The following is a 22,587-nucleotide window of genomic DNA, read 5'->3' on the forward strand; positions in this document are numbered from 1 at the left end:
GGCAGAAGAGACAAAAGAGGAGGAGGTAGAAAGAGATTTTGAGCGGGAGAGGGAGGAGTGGGAGAGGATGAGAGTGGAGATGGAGAGGAGGCGAGAGGGGGGTTACGATGAAGAAACTGGACAACCATATCCATACCCTCCAGAGTATTTTGTACTCAAGGTGAGGACATAAAGTAAACATTACTCTGTTTGCACAATTACCAGCCAAATTACATTTCCCATCATTATTTAAAAAAAAAATCTCTTTTATTCAGTCAGTGCATATTTAGTCAGTGAAAAGTGAAAAAAAAAACTTTCCCTCACGTGTTCTTTTATTCTTATTTTTATAGGAAATCACAAAATTGAAATTAACTGTCTTTATTAGCCACGTCTCTTTTTATAAACCTTCCAGCCACGATGTCTCTCAGTTTCTTGATTTATTCTCAGTCAACTTTATTAACTTCTAATACCTGAAAAAGGCCCTTGAGTCCACAGAAGAATCAGGTGATGAAGCACAATCTTACATAAAGTCATGGTCTAAGTACATGCTCCTTACCTCTTCCTGTGCCACTGCCGGAATATCTTCCAGAAACATGGACTGCAGGTAGTTCCCTGCTGAGTCCATTAGTGAGGCTCATCCATCTGCACCATGAATGACCACTTGTCAACAGTCCTACTTAATGCACTTAAAATTTGAGAAGGTTGTCACTGCAGTTTATTTGACACAATTAGGGTGCCTACTATATTGTACACTATTACACAAATTAATATTACCTGACTACATCCAGCAAACATTTAAATAAATGATTATTAATTATTTCCACTTAATGACTGATTGGAAATAATTAAAGATAGATGGGTCATTTGACTGAAAATTGTGCACTTGTACACCTGAGATACTGAATGTGTTTCCTGCAGGTTCAAAACTTGTTTTTTATTAGTTTCTTTTTTCTTTTTCTTTTTCTTTTTTTTAACTAATGACGTGTTTTTCATGTGCAATAGGGACAACCAGGTGAAACTGGAAAACCAGGACTAAAGGTGACTTTTATAGATTTTTTTTTTTTTTTTTAAGAATATATCTCCTTCAAATAATTGAAAAATCCTCCAATTGCAAAACTTTTGAATATAAATGGTATATGGAAGTAATTTGTGATTTAGTAGATTGATCAATGTCAAGTTAACAACAAGTTGGACTGACATTAAAGTTAGTTTAAAAGCAGACAAAGATGTTCTTCATTTAAAGGGTCAGTTGATCTCTGCAGCTGTGCATGCAAGGATACCTGTTTTTGTTTTGTTACTAAATTACAGAAGAAGTGGAGTGAGCTTAATCTGTAATGAACACTGCACTAAAAAAACAAGAGTAAAATTCTAAAGCTAAACTGTGCTTTCACAGAGCTATCACTGTTTAATATATTAGCATGCTAAGCTTTATTTATTAGATCTGACCTTAATGTAAAGGAGGATGACAGAACAATTCATTTAGGAGACAGAAATCTGTCCAAACTGTTGAGAGTCAATAACATAAACCTCGTTGTGGTTCTAAAGGATCGCCCATGATTTCTTAAATCCAAAAATTAAGTTTGTCTTGTCAGCTGACCTGCGTTGTTGTTTAACTAGCAATAGATGCTAGTGATGGTGGAACTGGTGCTATCTTTTTGCAGGATGGTCCTGATAGGATGGAGCACACAGACTCCAAGTCTATTCACTAAGGAAGTACTTACATTTAGTGCTGCTCTAAAGCATTTTAAGGTTTAGTTTTGTCCATCCAGTTGTCCAGTTATCGTTATACTAACCACAGTCACCTTGTCTTCATCAATTAAATGCATAATTCAAACCAGCGGCTTATAGTAGGCGTAACTCAGGCAAGTCCGAGTGACTGGCTGGTTAGGTTGCATAATGACTGCATAAAGCCAGGGAGGCTTAGACTCCTTGAAGCCTCCACCATCACCAGCCTGGCAATGTTGTTGGTGTAGCTTTTGTTTTCTATTAACATAAGATGAGACAGGAGTCACTGGTAGTGTTGCTTTCTAGGGAAGTTTTGTTTTTTTTGTTTTTTTTTATTGACCATTTCAAATCAAACTTACAGTTTTCCTCTATTGTTAAAATTTACTGAGTCACACTGATTCACTGATAGGGTCACTGTCATCATCATCATCATGCTAAGCACAATTGACAGTCGACACATGAAATGTGGCACCACTTCATGAAAATATCATGGCTGCTCTGTTGCCTATCCACATAGCATCAGTAAATGACATCAGAGCTCAGGGAGAGCTTCTCTCCTGTCTCGCCTGTCAGCAACACTATTTGAGTCCCGGCCTTTGATGTCCCCTCTGCTCTATTTCTGTATGGCTGTGAGACAGTAGATTAAAGCAGGCATTAATAATTCCCCTTGTTAAACATGCTGACAAGTCCAATTTTTTATGTCAAATTCCTCTGAGTTTGCTTATTTGGGCACATGAAAAAGATGTGTCATGGTGTATTTTATCTCACTAACTATGCTCTTATTTTTTTATACACATTTCAGGGCGAAATTGGAGAAAAGGGACAAAAGGTAAAGATGTAGTTCCTGACATAAAAATTTATTGCAGGCATGTTTACCTGCCTGCTTTTTGTTTTCAGGGAGAACCAGGCATTGGCCACAGAGGGCCAGAGGGCCAGGCTGGTCCTCCAGGACAGAAGGTAAAATTTACCCCTTCTTTACTCAGAATGCTATAAAGAAAGCAAGTAGACTGAGCACTTCCTAGAAAATCAATTAATCCCTTTGGTCTTCTATAGGATTCCCTTTGATTGACTTTGTTTCTCATTGCAGTTTTAATTTGGGGAATTTAATTGGCCCAGTGACTCGTTCCCTCATTTAAATTTGTATTTGAGATTTTTAATTTGATAAAAACTAGAAAGACTTTAATTAAAAACAATTATTCAAATGTAATAAAAGAGCTGAATAATTACATTACATGGGACAAGTGATGTATGAATGCAAACTGGTCTCTAATTTTCACTTTCTGATTGTTTGGCAGGGTGAGCCAGGTGAGCCAGGGCCTCCAGGTGCTCAGGGCATCCAGGGTATCCACGGTAATGCAGGCATCCAAGGCTCTCCAGGACTCAGGGGTCTCCCAGGGTACCCTGGAGAGCCAGGTAGAGAGGTAAAGTCTGTAAAGTCTTACAAGAATGTTTTTCTTAAGCTTGTTTTCATCAGAGGAAATAAGTAAAGAGAATGTATGGGCATTTGCAACCTACAGAAACAAAGAGAAGGCTATATTACTGGGTTCCAAGAAAAATGAGGATTTAAATGTGTTAAATGTTTTGTGTGTTGATGTAGGGTGAACGGGGAAAAAGAGGGAAAAATGGATCACCAGGACCTCCAGGACCTCAAGGCGCACCAGGACCTGATGTATGAATTTACAGAAAGTTTCCATCTTTTTACTTTGTTTCATTATTTTCTTCTCTAATAGAAACACTATTTTAAAAAATATTTTCTTCTTTACATTTTTCATCTGATTGCTGTTCAAAATAATGGTGAACCTTTTCTTTGTTGTTGTTGTTGTTTTTTACCTGAAATATCTAAATAGGGTCTTCCCGGTGTGTCAGGAGCAAAAGGAGAAAAGGTTTGTACTAATAATGTGGACGGTTTTTAACTGTTTTTAATTAAAATTAATTGATATTTTGTTAATCATTTAACTAGTATTATAACTTTTGTCTGTTTTTGTTATTTAAAACAAAAAAAGTCATTATTTTTTTGATCAGGGTGACAGTATTCCAGGTGAGCCTGGTGCCAGGGGTTTGGCTGGACCCCCAGGGAGACAGGTGAGTTCAGTTCATATCACTGCATCTCCACTTACATTCTGTTTGAGATCCCTGTGTTGAAGTAGTACAACTTCATATTATGTAGTATACTTACTTCTTCATAAACATTTCTTTTCAGGGTGAAAAAGGCACTCTAGGTGTCAAAGGAGTTACTGGTCATATTGTGAGCAATTTTCACATTTTTTTTTACTTTAAATATAATTAAACTAAATTAGAAACTCACTTTTCCCTTTTTACCTTTCTTTGTTTTTTTAAACCAGGGTGCAAAGGGCCTACGTGGCAATAAAGGTGAAAAGGTGAGATGTCGCTGCACATGAAACTAATGATAAAATAAATCAAAAGAAATGAAGAGTAAAACTGCATGGCTGTCCCACCAGAGCTTAAATTATCTCAAAACTACAGAAATGTATGCTGCTAAAATTATAGTTTCATATTGATTAATAGCTTTATCATTTTAAAATATGCTTAAGTGTTAACCACAACGCCTAAAGGATGTTTTATTGCCTATAGCAATGGCCGCTGACAGCAAGGAGGATAGATGGTAGATTTAGATTATTTTCATTTGATCAAACTCTGACTCAACAACCAGCATCCTCTAGGGAAGCTATCTGTTGAATGTGATTATCTTTTTTTACCCTTTTTCCATTACCAAAGTGATCTCACGCAAAGGACGGAAGTGATTTATGTTTTCTGTAATTTTTTTACACAGATGACTCACTCTACAGTTGTGTATAAACAGTGGGGTGTGATGTTTGATGGCCACGTGTAAATGTCAAAATTCAAGGACACAGTTTCTCGTTCAATTTGTCAGCTGAAGTTTGTGTTGTGTCTTCAGAAGTGATGACAGCTGTCAGTTAGATTCCTTCACATTGTTTGTGTCTTTATAATTGAAGTGTCACAATAGAGATGATGTTGACCTATGATTTATTCATGTCAAATACAACTAAACCTTAGTGATGTTGTGAGTAGCAACCCACTGAAATGTGATGGACTAAGGATTAATGCACAGGATCATGCTGCTATGCATTGCTGCAACATCACGGCAGCATAACGAAACCTTGCTGGATATCTGGGGCTGAAAAAATCTCATTCAGGAAAGTCTTCGTTACAGTTATGTTTCCTTTCAGGGAGATCGCGGGTTGCCTGGAGTCAAAGGAGAAAGGGTATGATCACAAATTATTTTGAGTTTGTTCTCCACTTGCACAAGTTCAGATCATGTTTCAACAAGGTTTTACATTAGTGTCTCAAATAAAATTAAACAAGTGTTTCAATATTCTTTTTGTCAATGACTGTATCTAAATTATTTTTTATCTTGTGTTAAATTAAGTTTATTTCAATCCTGCAGGGGAGTGTGCTTCAACTTCAAGGACCTCGTGGGTTCAAAGGTTCCAAGGGGGAGGCTGTAAGATCTTGAATTTTTGTCTCATTTTTTCTTATTGCAATCCAAATGAACTTTATATAATAAATTAATGCAAAGATTTATTATACGGATTTTTATCTGTATTTACAAACTAGTTTGAATTGAATACATCCCATATATAATGAGATGGATAATAATCCATGCTTACTGTCCCCCCAACTCACTTACGGTCACTAAATAAGGAACTGTGAAACCGGTCCAGTTTTGTTTAGGATTTATTAAAACAACAAAGACGGTAAATGGATTTGTACTTATAAAGTGCTTCTCCAGTCTGCTTGACCAATCAAAGCCCTTTACACTGCATAATCACATTCATCCATTCACACCCTGATACACATCAGGAGGCAATGCCTCTGCAAGCCGCTGACAATCATCTCTCCATCCAAATGCAGCTGGAAGTGAACATCACATCATACCATTACGGTTCAAATGAAGAAAAAAATGAATACTGCTCTGTGTAAATGTGTGAGGGTGTCAAGTGATGTGGAAAATTTGGTTAAATGTGGTCTAGTTTTGTCTAGGTGTAAATCATTCGTCTTCAGAAAGTTTACAGTAACATATTTCATTGTATAAAGGAGCGTTTCAGTACTTTTTTGTCTGTTATTTTCCAATGACAACAGTTTGCGTGGGGTATGCACATTTTCACGGCAGGTCGAAAAATTCCACATAAAGTTGTTTTTGGAACATCCTGAGGTGGAACATGGTGTTAATTTTAATGCGTACGCAGGGTTCGTACATGAGGTCCCAGGAAAATTAAAAGGCCACTAATTAAGTAAATTCACATGTTATAACTTTTGTGGGGCTTTTGAAAAAAAGAATTGTACAAAATATGACCATATTTGTGAGAATGTACATACTTTAAAGGTTAAAGTATGTACAGCTTTGATCTATTGCACTGCTGTGACACCAAACTGTAATGGGTTCTTCCTTTGCCCCTGCTCTACCTTTTCCAGCTTTCATTAAGGTCAGCCTGGTCATTTTTGGTAAAGGTCATGAAAAGATCTAGAAAAAACTTACTGGACATTTTGTTTTAGGGTGAGCGGGGTCCACCAGGTTTTGATGGGGATAAAGGAGAAAAAGGCGAGGATGGTCCTCCTGGAGTCAAGGTAAAGTGTCTCAATTCAGAAGTTTGAAAAACAAAGATGAAAAGTCCCTCTGAAAGGTCATCTTCAGTTTATGAGAGACTTACAAGTATCTCAAAGCTTTGTCAAGCCAGGTATATCTCTGTTAAGAGGTTATTAGCTTGTTCTGGGCTTTATTGTCTACTATCTGTCACCTAGAAGGAAATACTCTGAATAATCTTTTAAAAGGGCCTTAAGGGTGATGCAGGCACTAAGGGTGCATTAGGACGATTTGGAGCAAGGGGACCAGTAGGCCAAAAGGTAAGTAAAATGTGCAGCAATGCTATTTTATCTGTTCAAGACTTCTTGGCAGCACAGAGTGTGAGATTATCATGTTGTTCCACAGGGAGATCCAGGAGAGCCAGGACTCAATGGGGTGATGGTAAAGAAATGCTTATTCTGTCATTTTAAATCTGGTTGCTTTTTTTTAAGAGTTTTTGCATGTTAATCCCAATTAATCTGCTTTTTAGGGGCGCAATGGAGATCATGGAAAGGATGGGACCAAAGGGGATAAAGGAGATATAGGGCTACAAGGCCAGAAGGGTGATCAGGTACACTTCTTTTAATTTTTAAAGAGTGAGTGTTCATTTATTTGTTTATTTTGTTGTTTCACTGTTGAATTTATTATTTTTTTTTCCAAGGGGGATCCAGGAGAACCTGGCTTACCAGGAGAGAAAGGGGAGAAGGGAGAGAAGGTACAGGGCAGTTAATATTTCTGACTTTGCTCCAAATTTTAACCTTAGGGGTCCTTACATTGAATTACCTATTGCGTTACCTGCATTTACAGGGTTTCAGAGGTTTTCCTGGGCGCACTGGGAGTTCTGGTTTAGATGGAGAAAAGGTTAGCCTCCGGTTAGATTTTGATTACAGATGGAACAGCTGTACCTGAAATTTCATCTGCTATAATTTTATTTCACAAAACAGGGAGATACAGGTTTACCAGGAAGCCCAGGCTTACCAGGAATGAATGGACTTACAGGGCGCAAGGTAAAAATCCAAATGTGCCATTATTTTCCTTATGTCTTCCTGAACATATGCTGACTTATGTTGTAATTTTCATAATGTGAACATTTAGGGTGATAAAGGACAAGGAGGAATCAGTGCTGTTGATGGTGAGCCAGGAGAAAAAGGGGGAAAGGTTTGTAAATTCAGTACAATTTACATCTAGTATAACATACATATGTATTTATGGCTCTTAGAAAAAAAATGGTATGCATTAGCCATGCTAAAGAGGAACATATGTCTGAATTCAGCTGCACAAAAATTAACTTACATTTCTCTCCCGTTAAATTCAGGGTGCAGCTGGTTTTCCAGGTTTCCCAGGGTTTAAAGGATCAGCAGGAAGTCCTGGAAGGGATGGAGATAAAGGGCCACCAGGACCACCAGGTGCTCGTGGGGACATGGGATCTAAGGTACTGTATGCCCATTTCTGTCAGTGCAATGACTAATATCATACTGATGCACCTGTCCACATCATCAGTGTTGAGTTATGCAGTGTTTCTAGTCTTTCAATAATTAGACCCCCACCCCCAACCCAGGTTGAACCTAGAGCTTGTGTAATGTAGTAGCAGGCATGTTCAGGTCCCTGCAGGAGGACTGACCTGACCATGACTCGCATCCCTTTCTCAATGAGACGTTGCTCACCTTAGTCTTAAGAGAATGGTTTGTTGATGATGTAGATGATGATTTTACCCAGTAATGTACAGTAATCTGTACATCACTGGGTACAGTTTGTAAGTTAACTGTCTGTAGCAGTACTCTATGTTGTTATGATGCAGCAGAACCCACCACGGTAACCTAGCATTCAGACAATTGTCAACTAAAGACAATAGGATAAGCCAAAGGTGACTGGTACTGGTTTCATGAGTTTGCGAATAATGTGGTCACTAAACTACTTAGAGGTTCTCTAGCAGTCCCACAATGCTTGGCGATCCTGTTCCGGGCCTCTTTGGCAACAAGGCCAGTCACTTTGGTTGTAGTTCAGTTTTTATTTTTAAAGGTGGGATTCACAAAAACAGAAAGGGTGCTGGTTTCTAAAAGGGTGCACTAATCTTAAAAAAACTCCTTTCCCATGCTGGTAGCATTCTATCCATCTTTTCCTCAAAACTTGGCTTCCACTACTCACTAGCGAAAGCTCATTTACTCAGATTGGAGGAAGTGCTCCACCCACCAGCCAACTCACCTATGAGGTGTTCATGGCCCCAGTCATGGACCTTATTGAAGCCTTTAACACTGCTTCCCACACTTTCCTGGCTATCTAATTGACTAGGCCTCATTGATTTAGCACTCTCTTGGCTTCCATCCTACCTCTCCAATCGGATACAGTTTACTACCAGTGGAGGCTAATTCTCAACCCTAGCCACTGTTTAACCACAGAGTGCCCCAAGGCTCAGTGAGCTGTCCCCTTCTCTTTGCCATTTACATCAGTGGTCGGCAACTGGCAGACCGCGGCCAGTCACCAATAATATCTGGCCCACTAGATTACATTGAAAAAAAGATTGCAAGAGAGATTATTAATTGTCAGTGCGCAGAGATGTGCCGCTGTTTACAGCTCTTACAACCTGGTGGGGGTGTAATCTATAATCTATAATCTATAAATCTGTTGTGTCCAAAAAGAACTTTTTACACAGTCTTCATTCTAAGTACATTTTTCTTTTATGTACGTAAAACCCAACTAAACAGGACTAAATTTGTGACAGAACATGAGGATGAGAAGAACTTGATTACAGTCATCATTGTGTCTTCATGAGCGAGTGGCAGCTCTGTGCACTGAAGCAGTGGAGACAGCAGAGATGTATCCCCAATTAACACCACACACACTGAGGTCTATTTCTGGCTGCAGCTTTCAAGTAATATCTTACTTAATCACATCCTTTCAGCTACAATTACCAGACTTTGTGTTGACAAAGGGTGGCTTGAACCATCTAATGAGGATATTCCAAGGATACACCTAATTGATCTGTCTTCCCCACTGTTTAGAAGTTGGTGATTTGATGTGCTGTCATGGATTTGTTCTTGTAGGGAATGGACTTGTGTAATAAAATATGTATTTCCCTGTATGTGTTTGGACTTTTGTTAAACAGGGGGAGAGAGGTAGAAGAGGAAGAGCGAAGCCATGTCAGAGGGGAGTACCAGGGGCACCCGGACTAAGAGGAGAAAATGTGAGATTCTTATCTGATCACACACCATTCACTTCCTCACGCACGATTCTGGCAGATACTTCATCATTCAGTTGTACTTGTGTTTTTAGTTGCTTGGCATAGTAAATCCATTATTAGTTATCTTTTTAGTTTCAAAACAAACAATATAATACTCCAAAATGGCAAAGGAAAAACTGACTTTTAAGTTATCTATTGTTTCATGGGACAACCCAGTCTACATGTGTTTTGTGGATTTGGAGAAGAATTACAACCCTGCCCCTCAGGGGATTCTGTAGAAAGTGCTGCTGGTGTATGGCTACCCACGTCACTGTGGCGGGCTGTTAGGTCCCTATAAAGTAGGAACTGTATCTACATTCCTAGCACAAAGTGAAACATGTTGGACTTCACCAAAGCTGCCCCTTGTCACCAACTTGTTTGTAGTATTCATGGGCAGGATCTCAAGGTGCAGTCAGGGAGAAGAGGGAGTCCATTTTGGGGACTTTAGGGTTGTATCTTTGCTTTTTGAAGATGATGTGGTCCTGTTGGTTTCCTTAGACCAAGCTCTCCAGACTTCACTGGGGCAGTTTGCAGATGAGTGTGAAGCAGTTAGGATAAAAGTTGGCTCCGTTAAGTCTGAGGCCATGGTTCTTAACCACAAAAGACTGAAGTGCTCCTTTCAGGTTGGGAATGAGTCTTTGCTTCAGGTGGAAAAGTTTAGGTATCTCCAGATCTTGTTTACAGTTAATGGTAAGGTGGAGCTTGGGATACTGTTCTGGTCAAATGTGGAGGAGCTTGGAGAAGAGCCACTACTCCTCTGTATCAAAAGGAGTCAGCTGAGATGGTTCAGTGCCCTTGTCCCTGTGGAGGTTATCTAAGCACATCCTACTGGGAGGAGATCCTGGGGAGACTAAGCACCTGCTAGAGGGATTATATATAATTTCTGGTCTGGGAACACATGGAATCCCCCAAGAGGAGTTGGGAGAAGGATATCTGGGTCTCTCCTGAACCTGTTGCCTCCACTATCTAACCTCTCATAAGTAGTGGCAAATGGATGCATTAATATTGTTTCATTGATAATAAAAGAGTGATATAACTAACTGACATAAGAATTCAGAACCTTCTTTATGAGACAACTGGAGCTGTTGAGCTGTGGTGCATCCGTCTCCTATCAGTTGTCCTTGTTTTTACAACATCACTTAAGCCTACCCACATCTAATTCAATTCACGGAAGGTAATAAAAAGGTAAGTGTTTGTTTTTATAAGCTGTCATCTTCTCTGCAACATCTGAAGTACACAAAAGCATAGAAGCCTTCATCACTAAAAAGTAACGGAAAAAGGTTTCTTTGCATCTTTACATTTCCTTTCAACAATAATAATAAGAATAAATATTTTTTTAAACAAAAGGTTGAAATAAAAGCATATAGTTAAAGAATAGTTAAACTTGAAACAGTAATGGGATAACAATATTCATTAATTAATAATGATAATATTTTTTATTTTATTAATCCCAATTGGTAAGTTCATCTGACCCATCTCTAGATATACCAGAAAGCAGTGGGCTGCCGTGTTTTGATACCCAGGGAGCAGTTAAAGGCCTTGCTCAAGGGCCCACAGTGCTTCACTTCTGTTGGCATGCTGGGGAATATACCATATACCATATACCATCACATATACCTCCACTTGTTTACTTTAACACATATTTTAATAAAATTCATTAAGTCTGACATATTACAAAATGTGGAACACTTCAAATGGTCTGAATGCGTGAAAAAACTTTATTCACTCCCTAAAGCACTGATCCCCAACCCTCGTCCTCGAGGCCCACAATCCTGCAGATATTAGATATTTCCCTGCTGCAACACACCTGAGGTCTGCAGGACAGTGGGCCTTAAGGACCGGAGTGGGGGATCCCTGTATGGGAAATTATTAATTATAAAGTTATTTAATAATTTATAAATTATATCAATTATTAAGTTGTAATGACTAAATATTAAAAATACATAATTATATAATTTAATAATTTGTAATAATTATCCCACTGAGTCATCATTTAAAGTATTAATAAAATAATTTTTAATCTATTTGAAGAAGAGATATTCTAAACTTTATTTTTATAGTGCTGACTCCATGAAAACTCTTTTATCAATCACATGTCATGTTGGTTCTCTGTTCTGGTTAAAATTTAAAGTCACCAAACCTCATTTACTTACAAGACCTACACATGGAATAAAACCAATAGGAGTTATGGAGAGATTTAACAAGTCAAAATAAGTAAAAAGCACCTGTATGGGTGTGTCATGGGTTCACAGAAACATAATGGGCTACATGTCGGGGTCCTCAATGTTTAACATATCAGATTCCAGTGGCACAATTTTTAATGTGTACATAGACCATCCTATAAATCTTTGAATCAAAATGAAAGTTTTTTTTTAATCCAATAGGGTTCAGCTGGTTTTGAAGGGGTCAAAGGAGAAAAAGGAGAGCCTGGACTCTCAGTAAGTCTTTACAACATAATCACACTCGCACATATTTTAATGGCCATGAAGTTAAAAAGAAGTAACTGCTAGCTTGAATGCTGTCTTTCTCTGTGCCAAGGCAGAAGAGGTGAAGGAGCTTGTCACCCAGGAGGTGGTAGAGAAGTGTGGTAAGGTTGCCCACATTGGAGGTGGGTGTTGTACTGAACATTTTGAACCCTCTATGGAGTGTGTGATTACACGGGCACCCTTTTCTTTGCATTTATCCAAGAGTGAATAAACATGTGCCTCTAGATAGGCTTACATATTGTGGGTATGTATGTGGGTGTGTGTGTTTGTGTGAGACTATTTGTTGTAGAGCTCCTGTGGCAGCAGTATGGCACCCATGTGTGTTGAGCCATCTGTTATGTTCTCTCAGAGGAACACACACTATGGTGCCAGCAACAGTGGAGTCATTCACAAACATGAAATTGCCATTAAGAAGGACACCTCCCTGAGAATCTACTCCAAGTACAAAACACTTAAAGGATTATTCTGCTTTGAGTCAACGTGTCTGCTACACACCTTTTTTTACAGAAGACATGTTGACATGCCACATTAAAAAACATGTGCAAATAGAAAGATTATTGTGCATGCAGTGATACAGTAATTATGCTGACTAAGAATTTAAAGTATGTTAATGAGTGGTACAAAATACAAGTATTCATATTTGGTGCTCATGTGACTGGGTGTGTGTTTGTGTTACTGCAGGGTTGGAGTACAAGTTCATGGTTAAGTCTGTGGATCCAGATGCAACAACTACAGAGACTGGAAGTAAAAATAAGCCAAAAGAAGTAGTGATATCAAACACCAGATACCTCCCTGTGAAAGGGATGGAAGAGGAGGGTAAAGTTTTGGAAGGGGAGAGGACAAGGCCTGCTGCTGTGAACCTTGGAGAAGAAGTTATCTTATCAAACTATACTGGTGAGAAAAATAACGTCTTGGCTGGAGTTTGAGCAAGTGTGCCGACTATACAGCTTATGTGGAGCAGCTGTGATGTAGGCTGTTATAATGTGCAGTGTGTCACTTAGCTATGTGACATTATGATGAAGACTTGTCATTTTCAATCAAAATAATCAATAATACTCTGAGGTGTTTAGATAAAAGAGGGTATAAACATTAGTTTGTTGCTGTGATGCAGCCAGGATCATGTTGCTATGGTTCCCTGACATTAAAGTGCTTCAAGTTTAAAAAATGCCCAAAGTTAAAAAACATTACTTTAAAAAACATTCAGGTTTGTTATTTACTTAGTTTAAAACTTTACTTCCATTCTCCAACATTAGGGTAGAGATGAGATTAACACTGAGGATTATGTAAATAAAAAATACTGGTTGTGATCTCTAGAGGGAAACCATAGTCTGTATGTCTACTCATTGTAAACTACCAAAAACGGGCAAAACCTGTAACTAAAAGAAAAGTAGAACATGTTTAATAATGGATAAAGTGCTACAATTCCAACAAAAAAAAAGCATCCAGAAAGTTAAAGTTGGGGTCAGCTTGTACCAACAAGTCATGCACAACATGATGCTCATTAGCGAATACAGCCGCAGGCAGAAATCACTTCCTGCATCTCAAGTTATTGTAATTCTTGCTGTAGGTAAATAAGCCAGGCAGCTAATCAAACCATGAGGCTGTCATTGCCCAGTGTCAATGTCAGCTTGATTAATTATAAATGACAGTTATTACACCCTAATTTGCTAATTCTATGTAAAATAGCACAAGCTTAGTCCACCATCAGTTTAACTTGGGGATAATACCAGCCTCATAACAGCCTCTTTACTGTTATTACAAGGAAGTTCTTTCCTTTACAGTACATAAAGTAAGATGCCATGCGATGCATATATCAACTAATCTCACTGGAGTAGTTACACTATGATTCTTACTCAGTTTGCATTTCAAACAGTCCACCTAAGGCATAAATAGAGAGCCATAACAGGTAAGCTTCACCTGTGTGATTTCAAAGATTTGAGAGCTTAAAACGCTCCATGAGAAATAAAAGTCATGGAATTATTTTTATTGAAAAAGCAGGAGCAAGTTTGACTTAGTTTAAGCTTTTTTAAAGTTCATGTGGCCAACTTGTTAACAAAGATTCAAACACAACGTTAAGTGACATCATGTTTCCATCCACTTGTACAATATTCACTCTCTCATGACTCTGTTTAGCTTTTTTAACCATTTCCTAAAAGAAATGGGAGGTACTTTAGCCCCTGCACTTTTTTCACATGAACAGTGTTTGCCAGGTTTCTGCTGCGACTGGACATGCTGTGAATGTGGAACCAATAAACACATAAAACCCGTTTTGTGAAATGAACAAACCACTATTTTTTGTGGAGTACTGAAGTCTAACTTGTGTTAGCTGGTTGGGATCCAAGGTTTCATCCATGCATCATAATCATGAGTGTTTTCATGCTGTGTCCCTATCAGATGACTTTAAACTCCAATCATGTAAAATGTGTTCAGCATGGACTTCATATCTGATGCTGATCGGCGTCACACTCGTGCCAAAATAGTTTGCACCTGCTGCCTTTATAACCTCAACTTTCATGCAGTTTCATGCTTATAGACTGTATGTGTATGAAACAGATGAATCTCAATTTTGTTTTAAGTTTTGAAAGCCTCCTTCCAAAAAAAATTTTATTTTAATTCTGTAATTGTTTGAGGTTTTTTCCTCAGTATACTGCAGCCTTCATACAAGCTGTTATGTGGCTTTAAACTGGCTCTGGCCAACATTATGAACAGTCTTTTCATATTTGTCTCCTAACTTAAATGCTTTGATTTCACCAGAAGGCTGTAGCATGTTATTTGTGCCTGAAAAGAAATCAACGAATGGGTGCTCTGCAGCACCTTCATTTGGCTTTAAAATGAGTCAAAACGCCGTTGGCCATCATTAAATTGCTTGTCCAGAAAGTGGCTCACTTGGTCATTGCTGGTTCAGTCCAGCAAAATGTTCAATGTTTGGCTCTTTCTGCCTCTGGCTTCAGATTCTCACAATGGAGGGACTGTGGAGTGGAGACAGAGGAAGAAACGAAGGGTATTTGTAACAAAGCCTGCTAGTAAGTGGCCAAGAACACTTCTCTTCTTCTCTTCCTTTTATTTACTTGCTCTGCTTTTCTTTTTTTTTACTAGTTTAGCTAATTTCTCCTTGTCTCTTTTTATATCACATATTAGTAATGAGCTCACATAATTAGTGTGGGGGGGGGGGGGGGGGGGGGGGGGGGAATGAGGCCAGAACTTAATTCTTAAATGTTTGACATCCTCTGCTTGATTTAATATGAAATTAAAATGTGAAAAGTAGCAGATGATCAAAACTTGTATTTATGCCAGAAAGGATAATAAACAAATGATTTTTATTTCCTTTCTGCTCATACAATTAGTCATAACTCCAGATGGTCTTTATTTGTACAGTCCAGTGTCTGGAAACTGGGATAAATATTTTGTTCCATTAATTTAAAAAGCAAAATCAAGCTTGTAGACATCTGAAATACACAGAATATCAAATTTTTAGAGAAAGTTGGCTTATCTATTCTGGCAAGGCAGTCAAGAAGGGTTGTAAAGTAGTATTTAGAGTTTTTTGTCTTTGTTATTTATAGTTTTGCAGCAAAAAATACACTAGTAATGGTTTATTTCTTATATAACTCGCATGTAATTTCAGTTACAGACCGCTGCCTGGAGCCCCTGGCAGAAGGAGTCTGTTCAGACTACATTCTGCTCTGGTACTTCCACTCCCTGTCAGGAGAGTGCAGACCATTCGTGTATGGGGGCTGCGGTGGCAACCAAAACCAATTCTCCTCAAGACAGGAGTGCCAAAGCTGGTGTGGGATGGAGAGCAAAGCTAAAGGGAACCAGTCAGATCACATGAGAGACTCACCATCCAACAGCTGATGCGGCGACTGAAAGAAATCCTGCTCTGATGAGGTTTTAATGACACAGTGTTTGGATGCTGTTGGAGGGAAAAAATGGCTGAACACATTGCCAAAGATTAAAGATAAACATGGTGGTAATTTTTTCTGTACATATCTGTGTAAAGTGTACTATTTTGCATTTTGTATTGCTTTTATTTATAGATTTTGTAATAACAGCTGTGTCATGATCTGGTTTGTGGACAAAGTTGTGGATTTCTAAATCGAAGCAATTGAAACATTTAAATGAGTCTTTTTAACCCACATTATTTGTATATTAATACATTTCTGAATTGGTCTGAGCTTTGTAATGTCATTTGGTGACCTCAGTTTGTACTACTGAAAAATTAAATCCGCCTCTACATTTGTGATGCCTCCCTGTCTGCCTCTCCACCTCAACAGTCTCATTTCTTATGTTTTGTCAATTGCCCTATATCCTGTGGGATGTGATGCTAATTTCCTGCTGCTTCCTTCACCACTACATATGCTCCTTTGGCAGGGGGTGTCATGGGTCAGGCTGGGAGCCAGATGAGGGACCAACAGGGGCCCAGTGACTCTCCACTGGACCATCTTAGCAGTGGCAGGGGATTCCTGTGTGGGTGTTGATTTGGGTGCAGCACACATAATGTATTTGTCTTGCTACTGAAAACCACAAGTTGACTGCAGTGGGTGCTACAAGTGGAGGTCTTCAGATTGGTGTATGATTTTTATATATCAACAAGTCTGCAATATGTCTAATTGGACTGATTTTCTGGTTAATTACCAAAAATAGTCCTTTCAAACTGACATGGGAGTATTTTATGAACAAGCCCCCTGAGGCTTCCTTCATGTTAGTCACGATTCTGCTCTGTGATGTACTCCCACATGCTAAGATGCTTCATAAATATACAAGATGTGTTGAGATTTAAAAGCATTTTTGTATAGGCTGTGGGAAATGTTCAAATTTTAATATATATATATATATATATATATATATATATATATATATATATATATATATATATATATATATACATATATATATATTTATATATTGTCTCGTTCATTGATAGGTATTAAGCAGAGTTTAAACAACTGAAGACTTTCTTACAAATCTTTAATGTTTTTTTGTAGCATCAAATATTCATCAGTAGGTAATTAACAATTAAATTTAGAGATATGAGAAAAGCAGAATGGGTAGTTAATATTTGGAATATGACACTTTTCCTGACTTAATTCTGAAACAAAAACACATCCATGTCACAGTTTTACAGTAAAATAAATGCAGTATGAAAGTGCAGACTTCAGTTGCAGGATATTTGCTTACAAATTGGGAATGGAACTTTTAAATTAGAGCTTAAAATCATATAAAATTATTTTTCTTAGGGGCTCAAATGTATTGGACAGTTGGCTCAAAGCTTTTCGAAGTGTGGCATTTACATTTGGAAACTGTTATTGTGAAAATACAACATGCAGTCAAAGAAGCAGGTCATCAGGGAGAAAGCAGGAACATTGAGATTGGACGAGTGATCATTTCCATGGTAAAGACAAATCTCTCTAAGACATTGAACCAAGACAATAACACTCCCCAGAAGGAAAACATGTCAACATCCAGACTGTAAGAGTCAGGATTTATCACAAGATGTGAAGTTCTTCAAGAAGCTAATCAGAAAATGAGACTTTTCCTGAAACAAGTTTTAAAAAGCAAGATCAGATGTGGAGAAAATAAAAATTTGTTAGTGGTAATTTTAGCACTTTAGATGTTTCTGCTATTGTTCATTTTAATATTCAGAACAGCTCCATGATGTCTTTAGCTGTGAGAGTTTGTCTCAACAAAACAGATGAAGAAAAGACGGCTAATACCTTCAACTAGACCAAAAAAATAAAGCTGAGCTTCATCAGCAATATGTGGATCTGGTTTTACTCTGATTTGATTGATAGTTCAGGTAAGTAATAAGAGATACTGACAACTTTATTTTCACCATAAGATAAAGTTTCTTTTGTTTGATTTTCTGTTACCAAGTGAAACTTGCATTGATCAGGCTGAACCTACTGTAGAGGAACAGATGAGTTCCCATATTGCATGGTGTTTAACGGTCTGATGCAGCCGTAGTTTCATAAAAATGAAGTTGAACAGGGATATGTAATTCCATTTCAGAGATCATCTACAGAGAAGTAGGAGTGGGAGGACATCTTTTTGCGCCGAGTGTCACAGTATGTAATTACACCAGCTGTGAAGATGTAAATTCATATTAATGAAGTTGCTCATTAGAGCTTGACCCAACACATCTTTAATACTGTCTCTCTATCGCTTCATTTTGAGATTGCAATGTGCATTACTTTGGGTGGTTTCCACAATACACATGTACACGGTGTTAATCAAAACAGGATGTTCTCCAAATATCTCAGATGTCTGTCTTCTTTTAGAAAATGACATAATATGTGACTCACACAGAGTGGATCATATGTGTGCTGGTGTCACTCCTGAGCTTCAAAAGACACAAAGTTTTCATCTTCACATGAGTGGAAATTAAATTGATTTGAACAAAGAAATATGATTTAAAACATCATTATATTAAGTTGGGTTTTTTGTTGTTGTTGTTGTTGTTGTTTTGGGGGGGGTTGGGTTTTTGAATGGTAACAGTGTCCTGTATGTAGATTCAATGCTCTGTTAAAATTGGCATTATGTTAGGATGCTACATAGTTCAATCAGATCTCATCACCCCTTTTATGTTTCTGTTTTGAATCCTTTTTACCTTCTTTTTTATTTCTGTGTTGTTGATTTTTATTTATTTCTAAAAATTTAATCCTTTTAAATCTCTTATCTTGCCTACCACAGGCACCGCTGATGAAAACTTTAAGTACATTTCTACTGAGTCTGGTCTGTCAATACAAATAAATGTCTCTCTCTGACCCATTTTCTGTCAAACTACTGACAAATAAATGCCTCTAGTGTCCAAACAGCCTTCCAAAGAAATGAAAAGGCATAATTTATTACAGAGATATCTAACTTCAGTGTTTGAGGACTGGTATAAATAAGGTTTTATGTTTCCCTGAATCATCAGATTATATGGATCTCTTTAAAAGATGAAGTTTTGCATAAGCCAATTAATGACCCATCAATTGAAATCAGTTGTGTTGAAGCAAGGAAACATCTAAAACCTACAGGACAGTGAATAATATAGGATGAAGAATCAATATGGACGTATTTTATTAGCAATAAATTAGTTTTCAAGAATGTTTTGAAAACAGAAAATAGTTTGAATGCTTCACAAGATACTGAGATTTAATATTGTCCATCCTTGGACTGTGGGAGTTAATTAAAGACTTTAGTCCAATAATGCAAAGATTAGAAGATTAGTTGCTAACATCAGGAGATGTAAAAGAAAAGAAAAAAAAACTGGCAGAGGTAATTGTTTTTCTTGCTTTTTCTGTTGTTCATTAAGACTCTTTTATGACCTCTTTCTTTCTGAACAAGGCCTGCAAAGCACCTGGATCAAAATATTTATTAAACTGACAGTTTAGTGACACCACAGATACTGAGTAAATATTCCCCTACTACAGATTTAAGTTTGATTTTATTGATTTTTCCCCTTCCAATGCTGAACTTTGACTTCCTAAGTTGGGTTTTGCTTTATTTCCCCATCCTAAAACCATCAACATCCACTAATTTGGTGTAATTATCTCATTTTCAATACTACATTCATACCCACCAGTGAAAACATCACTTAATTTCTGATTAGAAATGAATTCATTACGTTCCTTTAATACGTTTCATGTTATCTCTCTTTGCCTTGCTTTGACGAGAAAAACCCACTGGGTTTTTATTTATTCATTAAGGATTTAAATGCTTATTTAAAGACCAAAACTGTTCATATGAAACAAACTCAAATATATAGTGTCACATGTGACATTGAAAACTATGAAATCCACTCAGCTGAGAACTAAACAGCGTGAGAGGCAGGAATGGGAGCTGTCCAAGGTGCTGAACAAGTAATCTCAGTCCTGCAGGTGTTTTATTCTTGTAAATTTAAAAGTCATTACTGTAAAAGATAACATTCTGAGAAACTGGAGCTGCATAGAAAATTAAGTTGTCCATAGTCGTGATGCCTCCTGACTACAAACAGGAGGTCACGTCTCTTTTTTTCTGTGTTTATTGTTATTTCATCATGACATCACGACCAATGGAAAAGCTTATAACAAAACCAAAATGTCAACGAGATGACGTTGTTGCTGGCGTAGGGCTGCAGTTTGATGGCCCTTACTAAACGAATGCAGGGGGAATGGACGACACTCCACCGGTCAGACAGTGCGCACTGTTGACCCCCGCACGCGCTCTTAGTTTATCAGGATTTGCTGAAGATTGAAGATTCCTGCTTGTTGGGCTGTCTTTGCGTTTACTTGCTCTGTTGACCCTCTCTAACAACATTGTTAATCAAAGGACAAGAGTGGTAAGAAATCTTTTCTTATCTTTGCGACTCAGTTGCCTTTTCACTGCTGAGGATGCAAAAGCTTCAAATCTTATTTTTGATAAAAGATCAAGTTTCAAGTCGCATGTTTTTCGTGATTAATTAACTGCTTGGGCATAGCAGCACGTCAGTGTCTTAATGGGTTTCTCTGGATAAATGTATCTGTGAAAAGTTACAAATAAGATGTGTTGTTAGAATAATAAAAAAAATCACATGTATTTTCCTTCTTTGTCTCTTTTTACCTATGCTGCTCCCAGGGGCCACGGCATGCTGTCGTCCTTGAAGACCCTCCTGCTGCTCTCGGTCTTGTGCGCACCGACCTCCAGCTTGTGCCTGCGTCTCTACCAGACCCGCTCTGATCTTCTCTGCAACGACCACTTGGCAGTTGGGGTCCGGAGTGATGAGAGTGAACCTATTTACTCCCCCGTGGACGGCTGGGGGTCCCTCGTGCAGTCCGCGGAGTATCTCGCCTCCTCCGCATCCTCTTCCTCTGCTGAATCCAGTCGGGAAAGACGGACTTTAAGTCCCGCAAACTATCGCTTTATGAGCCGGACGAAACTCAGAGGGCAGATGCTCCACAACAGCAGCAAAGGGGACCGCAGGAGCAGGCTCACCCTGTCCCTGGACGTCCCGACCAACATCATGAACGTCCTCTTTGACGTGGCCAAAGCCAAAAACCTGCGCGCAAAAGCGGCGGAGAACGCGCGTCTCCTCGCGCAGATTGGACGGAGAAAATAAAATAAAAAGAAAACGGACAACTTTGCAGTAGCAGACTCAAAATGTAATGAATTACGTTCGTTCCTAAAGTAAACAATATTTTTTTCTCCGGGGGGAATATTTGCTTTTAAATATTCACTCAAATAAATGAAAACATGGCTTCTAACACCTCGATTCTGTTGCTGAATGTCCGTAAGTCGACATAGTTTTTGTTTTCCAGATCACAGCAGTAAAGGCGGGACAAACTCCATTACAGAGGGAAAATGTCCTAACCTTTCTCAGAGGAATTGACAGAAATTAAACTTTGGAGGATGGTTGTGCTATTGTTTTAAAACAGAGCTTAAAACTCAAAGAAATACTCCAACATTTGGTGGTTTTTGGTTTATTCACACAACGTCCAAGCTTTGCCAAATAAGCCATTTATTCTTTCATTCAATTTGATTCTTCATTCATTTCAGTAAAATATTTTGCCAAAGGGAAACCCTCTTGTCTCAGTGAAGCAGCGGGATTTTTTCTGTCGACAGCCTCTTGATCAAGGCAGCATAAGATCAAGAGCAAAAATGAAGAAATCTATCTCGTTTAAAGATGCTCTTTTTAAACAGACGCATTGTTTAAGGTGGATAAAAGGACAAATATTTTGTTTCCCTTACTATTTTATTTAATCTAATGTTGAATTATACATGGGATAGCCTACTTTAAAACAGGCTTCAATTAAAACAGTTTAATGTTTAATGTAGTTTGCCCACTGCAGCTTCAAACTAAGAGAACTTGGATGGATGATAACAAAGCGATTGCGATTCTCAGAGGGTTTTACTTACACATCAGCAAAAAATAATTAAAATGCTATGCACTCTGTTGCATAATTACTAAATTTCTATGTCATGTCTTTGAATTATGGATGTAATTATTTTCTTTTTGCTGCCTCGTTCATTAATTTATTCCAATTTTTTGTCCTCAAAAGTTTAGAAATTAACCCACAAATTATCCACGTTATTGAAACGTTGAGAGTTGCTGAAAACCCAACACTGATGGTGAATTATTGTAAACCACCTGCTAAATAATGAAATACAGTGAAATGCATGTGAATGTATGTGTTCATCAGATGTCCATTATTTTTCTATTCAAAATAAAGGATTATTTTTCCTCAAATAAAGCACATGTAACTACAAACGTTTGCCTCTTTGTTTGACAAATGAAATCTATCATATAACCCAAAAATTATTATTCCGTCACTACCTCATTATAAAAAAAGACTGATGCAACATCAGAGAAAACATTCAGAACAGTGTTTTTCTGCATAAATTTCTTTCCCTCTTCGCTTTTCAGGTAGTTTCAGGCAGACTTTAAAGTGATAGTAATTGCGTAATCTGACCACTAGAGGGAAATTGATAGTTTAGGTTTTTTTGTTATGTTTTTTTTCTCAAAACGAGCTCTCTGCCTGTTTTGGACTCCACCTATATATCAGTTGATTCAAAAATATTGAATTAAAGTTTGTATTTATATGGAAAAGCTATAATTTACTGATTGCTAACTTATTAACATT

At 37.9% G+C, this 22,587-nt stretch overlaps 2 protein-coding genes across 3 annotated transcripts; both read left to right on the forward strand.

Annotated features, from left to right (window-relative positions):
- Positions 1-59: 59 nt before the first annotated feature.
- On the forward strand, positions 60-16,237 carry si:dkey-117n7.5 (uncharacterized protein LOC559444 homolog). Of its 2 annotated transcripts, XM_041977755.1 has the most exons (27): positions 60-160; positions 982-1,017; positions 2,507-2,533; positions 2,602-2,661; positions 3,000-3,125; positions 3,302-3,373; positions 3,552-3,587; positions 3,727-3,786; positions 3,905-3,949; positions 4,047-4,082; positions 4,914-4,949; positions 5,132-5,188; positions 6,241-6,312; positions 6,517-6,588; positions 6,674-6,709; positions 6,798-6,878; positions 6,969-7,022; positions 7,115-7,168; positions 7,252-7,314; positions 7,403-7,465; positions 7,623-7,739; positions 9,411-9,488; positions 11,909-11,962; positions 12,063-12,111; positions 12,692-12,904; positions 14,962-15,033; positions 15,633-16,237. In XM_041977755.1, exons 1-27 carry the CDS (start codon positions 68-70, stop codon positions 15,860-15,862), a joined length of 1,992 nt encoding a protein of 663 aa, XP_041833689.1. In that variant the 5' UTR covers positions 60-67; the 3' UTR covers positions 15,863-16,237. The 2 variants fall into 2 exon arrangements, with proteins under 2 accessions (XP_041833689.1, XP_041833690.1); XM_041977756.1 differs by lacking the exons at positions 12,692-12,904; positions 14,962-15,033; positions 15,633-16,237 and adding an exon at positions 12,360-12,491 and having other exon boundaries at positions 12,063-12,132.
- Positions 16,238-20,008: 3,771 nt separating this feature from the next.
- ucn3l (urocortin 3, like) lies at positions 20,009-22,214 on the forward strand. The gene is made up of 2 exons (XM_041977725.1): positions 20,009-20,309; positions 20,585-22,214. The coding sequence occupies exon 2, from the start codon at positions 20,595-20,597 to the stop codon at positions 21,063-21,065; it is 471 nt and encodes a 156-aa protein (XP_041833659.1). The 5' UTR covers positions 20,009-20,309; positions 20,585-20,594; the 3' UTR covers positions 21,066-22,214.
- Positions 22,215-22,587: the final 373 nt, after the last annotated feature.

Source organism: Melanotaenia boesemani, chromosome 23 (genome assembly GCF_017639745.1).
Source record: "Melanotaenia boesemani isolate fMelBoe1 chromosome 23, fMelBoe1.pri, whole genome shotgun sequence".
Lineage (NCBI taxonomy): Eukaryota > Metazoa > Chordata > Actinopteri > Atheriniformes > Melanotaeniidae > Melanotaenia > Melanotaenia boesemani.